We start from the raw sequence: 8,935 nt of genomic DNA, 5'->3' as shown, positions 1-8,935 counted from the left end.
TTAAACGCATGATGCAGGCATGCAATAAATAGTATCATTCGTTTCAATAACACTGAACATCGCAATGGGATGGATAAGTGATCTACAAATTCATATTTCTCTCGTGGTTGTTGACCATATATATATTTTTTTAAATAAATAATTGCATCATGTTGGACAAATCTGTATTATGATCGGTCTTCATAAGGGGGGAAGCTGTCGACGCCCGTGAGCCTAATTTCAGTTCTCTCGCTCTAATGAATGCGGGGCCCAGGGGAATCTCCCTGCCAGGGACCAGCTCGAGCCTGGGGCGGTAAACTGAAACTGGCGCGCTGTGTGTGGTATCCAGGGCTGGACTTGATGGAAAAAGCCTGCTTCCACTCATGTCAAAGTCATTTACTCAGAACAACCCCCGCTTACACACGCATGCACTCCGGCGAAAGAGCACCACCTCTTCCTCTCCACTCCCTGGTTCAGCGCGACAATTTGTTTTCTATGTGGGTCGGTTCCGTAGTGACTCTCACGATTGGGTCTGAGAGAACTAGGCAAACACGAGATGGGATTACTTTCACGAGATTTCTATGAGCCTACACAGTTTGTTCTATGCACAGTTAAATGTATTAATATGTTTTATTTGTTTTTATTTAACCTTTATTTAACTAGGCAAGTCAGTTAAGAACAAATTATTATTTACAATGACGGCCTAGGTTAACTGCCTTGGGTTAACTGCCTTGTTCAGGGGAAGAACAACAGATTTTTACCTTGTCAGCTAGGGGATGTATCGCTACCTCTACTGGATCTGATATTTAACATGATCTTGTTGCATGCCAGCAAAACAAATGGAGGCCTACCATTAGACCTGGCACACCAGGTGGGTGCAATTAATTATCAGGTAGAATAGAAAACCAACAGGCTCCGGACCTTGTAGGGTAAGTGCTGAAATACCCCTGGCATACACAGTTATACCCTCTTCATTACAGAAAATGTTTCTGCTATGCAGCATCATGACACTTATCAACAATCTGAATGTTTGGTAACAACATGCAAGAAGGAGTTGTTTTTTATTTACCTTGTGCGCGTTCCGTGTGGCGCTGTTGATTAGAACATCTGGGAGGTTTGATAGATGGCGTAATTGCGTGTAGCCTATTTGATATGTCAGAGTGAGAGCATGGGAAGGAGAGAGAGGGTGGAAGAGGGAAGGAGGGATGGAGAAATGAAGAGCGAGGGGCATGATTCTGCTGCAACGACTGGACAGGAAGGGGAGGGGGGCTCTAGTCGTCACTGATTTCAGTGGGATTGGGTGTGGTGGGGGGTAGATTTAAGAAATGATAGGTGGTCGCTTTTTGTTTGGCTGAGCGGCAGCGCACACTAAATCGAGTAGTCTTCGTGTTTCCTCCCCCAGGGATTAAGGAGGGCGATGCCCACCCGGTGCGCCACAGAGCTGCACTCACCGCCACGGTGACAACGAACCATACCGGAGCCTAAGTCGGACTGAACCCCGCAAAACGCTGCGTTATACCGAGCCCTCATTGGATACTCTGCACCCCACCGTCTCTCCCACATTCTGACACTGCACTCGCTGCACATTCTCTGCGAAATAGGAGATTCCAGCGAGGATTTTCCCTCTCCAACCACTTTTTGTGGAATTCCGAAGACCAAATGCTTGTGTGATTTGAGGAGGACGTTGAGAATAAGCGACATTTCTTGTGATCAATTTTTTCGAATCCTATTAGTTCTTTTAAAAGATCTATTGCTCCACATCTTGCTCTCCGCTTCCCCCTCTCCCCCAAGGTCACTGCTCATCTACGCCACTGCTGTGCGTTAGCAGAGCAGAGATGACGACCGAGCTCTCTCAGCAGCAGCTGGACCCGCCGCCTCCCCTGAGGTCCAGCCCGACCTCCGGAGTCCTGCACCCCGCCATGATGAGCCCACAGACCGAGGTGGACAGTTCTTTAGCCGGGGCCAAAAGCAAGAAGGCGAGCTCCGGCCTGAGGCGACCAGAGAAGCCTCCCTACTCCTACATTGCGCTCATCGTCATGGCGATACAGAGTTCACCGACTAAGAGGCTGACGCTCAGTGAGGTCTATCAGTTCCTCCAGGCCCGGTTCCCCTTCTTCAGAGGATCCTACCAGGGCTGGAAGAACTCCGTCCGGCACAACCTCTCCCTGAACGAGTGCTTCATCAAGCTGCCCAAAGGGCTAGGCAGGCCGGGGAAAGGCCACTATTGGACCATCGACCCGGCCAGCGAGTTCATGTTCGAAGAGGGCTCGTTCCGCCGCAGACCCAGGGGCTTCCGGAGAAAATGCCAAGCTCTGAAGCCCATTTACCGGATGATGAACGGGATAGGCTTCGGTACGTCCATTTTACCGCAGAACTTTGATTTTCAGGCGCCCACTGGGTCTCTGGCGTGTCATAGCAACGGTTACAACTTGGACATGATGACCAACTCCATGGCCGGTGGCTACGACGGACTGAGCGGTGGCCACCACGTACCTCACATGTCCCCGAGCCCCGGGTCCACATATATGGCCAGCTGTCCGGTAACGTCCAACGGGGACTACGGTGGACCGGACAGTAGCAGCAGCCCTGTGCCCTCGTCTCCGGCTATGGCCAGCGCTTTGGACGGTCATTCTCCATACGCCAGTAGCGCCGGACACTGGGCGTCTCCCGGCGGCTCCCCGTACATAAAGCAGCAGCCTCTGGTCTCCAGCAGCTCGGCGTCCTCTGGGCTAAATTCCGGCATGTCCCCCTATTCCCTGGAGCAGAGCTACCTCCACCAGAACGCCAGGGACACCGCCGATATCTCAGGTAGGCCAATAAACGTTGTGTACGTTAAGTCATAACGCCTTAAATAATCCGTTTGAAATGTCATGCGTAACAGGGAGTTTAAGCATATGCATCTTGCCATTACAAATACACTTGGTCAAGCGTAGCAAGTCCAACAGACCTTTGCAGGTTGATAATTTACTAACTCAAATTTTCTCGTTGATCGGGCTGTTTTCTTGAGGCTAAAACTCCAACTTTACGGAATGCCTAATACATATTATATAAACTTGCTAAATTTGTATGTTAAAATTATAGTTGGCCTTTCTAATAGTCAATAGAGAAATTCACTCTTACTTGGGCTACGTGACACATACGCAGATTAAACAAAGCTTTGGCAAAGAAAATTACCAGCGGTAGTCTAGTGTGTTTGTTGCAGCCTAAATATGGAATGATTTACATTCGTAATACATCTATACAACTATGTTGGAGATGGATAGGTCTCAGATTATTTAGACCTAATTTAACGGACTGGTTGACGTGGATGCATTTCCTTCAAATTTCAAGTTGTGTTCTGGCAAAATGTCTTCCATATGTTGTGGGTTAAAGTCATTTGATTGGATTTAAGATGATTCGTTTGCAACTATATTCTGTCGTGGAACTAAGGTGAAATTTTGAATCACCTCAGGTGAAATAATGCTCTTTAAGGGACTCCATTACAAATATGCATGGGTAATTAGAAGGACACTTAAGGTGAGGTGGGAAATATAAGGGCCAAACAGCTTCTAAGAACATAAATTAACAAAATAGTTTCAAATGTTGTTGATATATTGGCTAGGCCTTAGGAAGAATAATGCGGTGGCTGTGTTCTTGTTTACATAAATGTTAAGAAAGGAATTTGAGTCTGAGTTTATTTATTCATGCTCACAGATAAAACTGAAGAAATGCAGAATTTACATTACTAATAATTGCAAAACACTCATTTGAAATATTTAGCACATAATACGTGACACAAATAAAATACTGAACACTTGAAACATTACAGGACATGTTTCATGATGGAAATTGAAATATGAAAATGTGATTTACATTTTTTATTTTTTTTATTTGAGAACCATTTAAGAGCTAGCGTTATTGTACAGTCTGATAGCAGTGGGTGGAGTGGCGTTTCGCAGTGGGTGGAGTGGCGTTTCGCAGGGCAGTTATACAGGACAGTTGGTGGCTGTTTCTCATGAGCCTGGTGGTGCTGTTACCTCTTTTTGGAGGGAGCAGGTCATTCAGTGGATGGTCAAGAGTGTGCATGTCCTTCACTAGGTTCACTGCAGCCTTCAGTGGGAGCTGTGGTTGGACTGCTCCACCTCAGGAGCTTAGTGCAATGGGCCATAATTGAAACTGTAGCCCCCTTTGTGTAAATTTAACTTATCGCTCCTTAGGCCAGTTGATTGTCTTCACATCCATGTAATTTAGTTCATGTTAACCTTGTTTTACATGATTCTAATATGTCGACGCTTTTAACAAAAGTCCAAGGGATTTCTGAGGGGAATCATTCTAAAGTCAGAGGGGTCTCGGGGGTTATCTAAACAAAGGCTGTGCGAGTCGGACCACACTGAAGATGATTTCAACTAACGAATAGGCCTCGACCTCGCTAGACCTCCAAGGCTTGTCAAACTTTACGACTTCTCATAACTATTTAGAAGACAAGCCTTTATCTGTTCTCACGGGCCTCTACACGGCCCATAAGGATTGTCAGTCACGGCCCGTGTGTTGTCTCTGAAAATGGGGCACAAGGGCAGCACCCTCAGGATAGAGGCCTGCAGTCTCCTAGAGAGAAAACACCGACACTGCGCGTGCATGCGTCACATCTGGAGTCCTTATGACCTTGATGAGGCTCACGCTCGCTCGCATGCTCCCCTTTCCCTCTCCTCCCTCTTTCTCGCTCTGACTGTGTTGCTGACCTGGCACATAAGGATCTATGACAAAGGACCGCTGTTCTAATTCTCCAGATTCAATTATTTGTCAGAAAATTATATAAGGCCATATAATGATGACTTAATACTTGTGATGTTGCTCCTGCAGCTCTCGGGGATAAACAGTGTAACATGTCTATGCCCTCAAGAGAAACGGACAATCAAACATAAGGACCGTTACCTAAATCATCTTTCATAAATCTCTGAAGGATACGGAGGCCAATTGGTGTAGAAAGCACTGAAACGATGACGTTGTTTGGTTATTATAGGCCTATCAAATCACTTTTAACGAACGTAACTTTATCTGGTTTAAGACTGAACACTTAAAATGTAAGACTAAACATTTCTCTAAGTTAAATATAATGGTGGCCCTCCCACCCCTACGGGAGGGCAGCTTGCACTCGCACAAGCTTCCCCCCAAAGTCAAGACAGCGGAGTCCCTGCACATCTTCCGAAAACGTCTGGAACCCTACCTCTTTGAAGAGTAGCCCACCTTACATAACTATCACCGTGCCCCCTTCCCATCCAATTAAAAAAATGCTTTACCTACTAGCGCGGACTTGCTGCTAAATATTTAAGGAAAATGTAGTACTTGATACGACTGAATGCGCTAATTGTAAATCGCTCTGTATAAAACATCTGCTAAATGACAAATGTAAAAATATGTGTACACATAATGCACCTATCACTAATGCAAAGTGCACCAACCAAACAAACATTACAGAAGCAAGGATTCGGAAGTCAAGTCATGAGTGTTTTACGTTAGGCAAATTTCAGAATTAAAGACTGCTGCTCCAAAATACGATTTTTGTTGCATCCCATAGCATATATTTGCTCTGCTATTTTGTGTAGGCCTACGCTCAATGCATCTAATTTGCACACACCCAAAATAAACTATTGTACATTAAAATCATTGCATGTTTAAATGTGAATATTTTAAAGAAGAAATAGGCTTAACACATTTTGGATTCAACGTTAGTGGTATTCTCATGAATGGGAATACTGAGGGGAGCATGGAAGCAATTCTATTATTTTACCTATACTAAAAAGGACAGCAATCCCAGCCTCTTCATTAATTAATACATTATTCGCTAAGTACATACCCATAATTTTGCTTGGTGTTTCTAGAAATAGACAATGAACATAGACGAAACAGACAGAAATAATTTACACAGTTCACATATATTATACAACATAGAAAAGTGACCATAGAACTGTTGAGTATGAGCGACTTTACTGTGAGGAATATATAGTTTACAGTATAAATAATAAATCTAAATGCAGAGGTAGGGATGTTTCGTGGCGTAGTTAATTAACGAGTCCCGCCGCCGTAAAAGTTGAGGTCTAATCTCTAGATTCACTGAAAGTGATTTCTGCACGTGGTGTTATGGGACTCTTCACTTTGTTTACTGGCCAAACTATTGCAAGATGTGTCAACTCAAACATAGTTAAAATGAATATGCCTAATTGCCTACACTGTAAATGGGTGACAGTGAATGTGACAGTAGTTTACAGGCGGTGGCAAGTCAAATTCTGCATTTTATATTACAGTACATGAATACTGCATCAAAGCAAGTAGTGTGTAATGTCATAAATATCATAACATGTACTATTATACTGTAAAAATGAGATGCTTCCATAATGAAATTCATTGAGGGGAGGGGTTTGTTTTACAGTATTTTACTGTAATTACAAGGGATTGATGCAAGCAGGTTGGCCGCTAGGTAAAGTGTTTACACATTGCAGTATATTAATTCATATTTGGTGTTATATGTCACTTGTATTCTAGAGGCCCATTTTAGTAAAAATATTTTCCTGTGTTTAAGGCATATATATTTCCATGCTATGAGGTTGTAATAATACTGTGATATCGCGAAAGATGTCCTTTTAGCATAAGAGCTTTTTGAAAATCCTGCTGGAAGAGAGTTTTTGGCCTTCCGTGGTGACATCACCATACTTCAAATTAGTTAATAGACGAATAAGAAAGAGTGCCAAACCTCTGTCATTAACAGGTACTTTTCATTTTTCCCCTCCCCACTCAAACCACTTAGCAAAATTATTGCTTGAGAAATAGCTTTTTGCTAAACTGTGTCTTTTTGACCATTGTAATTTTAAAACAATCACAGTAAGATTGTTACCAGAAATGATTTGATATTGAGATGAAAATGGATGCATTGGACCTTTATCAAAGGCTTCCAACCTGTCAGTGTCCACAGTGCAAAAAAAAATAAAAAATACCCAACCATTTAATGTTTAAGATTTGCTGCCTCCTATACAAACTGATGGGCACCATAACCTCAGGAGTTAAATTGGTACAGCATTCTCACACGGAGTTACAAAAAAATATAGCTTCTTATAAGGCATGCCTCAAAATATGTTCATGAGCCAAAAACAATACCATGCACCCACTAGTGGTCAAAAGGTTTTTGGCGTGCCAAAAATACAGTATGGTACTGTATTCTGAGGGGTGGAATTATAGTACTATGTACAGTGATTCCTTCCCTGCCCCAAAAATATTCCCACAATGCACCATCATTTACAATATGCTGCGTTTCATACTGCACCTTTTTACTAAACATAAAATATGTCAGAGTTTTTTAGTTGATAATACCATTAATTACTGTATCATTTAAAATTGTACATTACAGTGTATACACAATACACTGAATACTATAACTTTTTATAGAATGTCAATTTAATGCTTCTATTAAGAATAATATTTAAGCTACAGAATTCCTATTTGTAAAAACCCACAATAATTAAGGCTTTCTCCTATATTCTGAAACGAAACTCAGACTTAACTGGGTTATTTTTTTGTTTAAATGTAAATTTATTTTTGATGGATTTAGTAAAAATGAGTTATTCACTGTTATCTCCTTTTTCTCCAGTGGGGATCCCTCGCTACCAGAGCCACTCCTCACCCGTGTGTGACAGGAAGGATTTTCTCCTGAACTTTAACGGCATCTCCTCGTTTCGTCCTTCAGCCAGCGGATCTTACTATCATCATCACCAACATCACCAAAGCCTTTGTCAAGACGTCAAACCGTGCGTGATGTGAGCGCCTCATGGAGTATGCGTAATGGCTCCAAACCGTGCTCCGGAGATGAGAATCTGATCAACACCAAATCAAACAATTTAAACTGATTCCATGAGAGTTAAAAGGCAAATAAATTGGCTAATATTTCTGATGAGAATGAACAAGAGGGACGAAGGGCTAGCCTATTTCTGAGAAGCCGGAAAACTTCTCACATCAGGGTATATTTACAGTGGCCTTCGTTGTCTTGATAAGCCTAAAGCAGTTGTTGCATAAGTATTATGCAACAACTGTTTCCGAAATGAAGGAAGGCACCAAATCTTCTGACAATATAACCAAGTTTTTTTTTCAAAATAAGTTTCAAAACGACTAATGTGTTTGCTGTCATTAACTGTGCAAACAAATACCTTATATTTTATGTAACTAGGCCTCTGTTCCGATATAGGCCAATAAAGTTAAATGCAGCATACACATACACAAAGCTTCTTTATAACAAATTGAAACACATTTGCACTTGTTGTATACCCTTTGAGATTTGCTTAATTTTGTCATGAAGTGTTTCAATAAAACAGATGTATTTTAGGCTACACCTGCCTGCTTGACTCTCTCAGAAATATATTTGACATTTGTAAGAAATATAAATACACTGCTAGAGATGCACTGTAGTGGCTTGTAAAACCAGGTTAGAGGAGAGTTGGAGCGCAGCCTACTGTTGATTGAAAGATTGTAGTGGGTGGATTGGATGTTAACCGCAAATTCAGCTCCGGGTTAGAGAGTGAGGTGGACAAGACTCCAATGAACATTCAACCATTTATTTTAGCATCAAATAACGTCCCAGCACAGAGGGCAAACATAAATGAGAACTACAGTGCCTTGCGAAAGTATTCGGCCCCCTTGAACTTTGCGACCTTTTGCCACATTTCAGGCTTCAAACATAAATATATATAACTGTATTTTTTTGTGAAGAATCAACAACAAGTGGGACACAATCATGAAGTGGAACGGCATTTATTGGATATTTCAAACTATTTTAACAAATCAAAAACTGAAAAATTGGCCGTGCAAAATTATTCAGCCCCTTTACTTTCAGTGCAGCAAACTCTCTCCAGAAGTTCAGTGAGGATCTCTGAATGATCCAATGTTGACCTAAATGACTAATATGATAAATACAATCCACCTGTGTGTAATCAAG

General features: G+C 42.1%; 1 protein-coding gene across 1 annotated transcript; it reads left to right on the top strand.

Moving 5' to 3' along the window:
* The first annotated feature begins 1,337 nt into the window (after positions 1-1,337).
* LOC110521758 (forkhead box protein F2) lies at positions 1,338-8,720 on the top strand. Its single transcript, XM_021599596.2, has 2 exons — positions 1,338-2,787; positions 7,598-8,720. The coding sequence occupies exons 1-2, from the start codon at positions 1,815-1,817 to the stop codon at positions 7,765-7,767; spliced, it is 1,143 nt and encodes a 380-aa protein (XP_021455271.2). The 5' UTR covers positions 1,338-1,814; the 3' UTR covers positions 7,768-8,720.
* Positions 8,721-8,935: the final 215 nt, after the last annotated feature.

Source organism: Oncorhynchus mykiss, chromosome 30, assembly GCF_013265735.2.
Source record: "Oncorhynchus mykiss isolate Arlee chromosome 30, USDA_OmykA_1.1, whole genome shotgun sequence".
Taxonomy (NCBI): domain Eukaryota; kingdom Metazoa; phylum Chordata; class Actinopteri; order Salmoniformes; family Salmonidae; genus Oncorhynchus; species Oncorhynchus mykiss.
This window is presented reverse-complemented; position numbering and strand designations above follow the sequence as displayed.

Excerpts from the sequence above, each read along its gene's own strand:
- LOC110521758 (XM_021599596.2), top strand. The coding sequence starts at position 1,815 with ATGACGACCGAGCTCTCTCAGCAGCAGCTGGACCCGCCGCCTCCCCTG. Across the intron at positions 2,788-7,597 it reads GGACACCGCCGATATCTCAG|TGGGGATCCCTCGCTACCAG; the intron begins GTAGGCCAATAA and ends CTTTTTCTCCAG.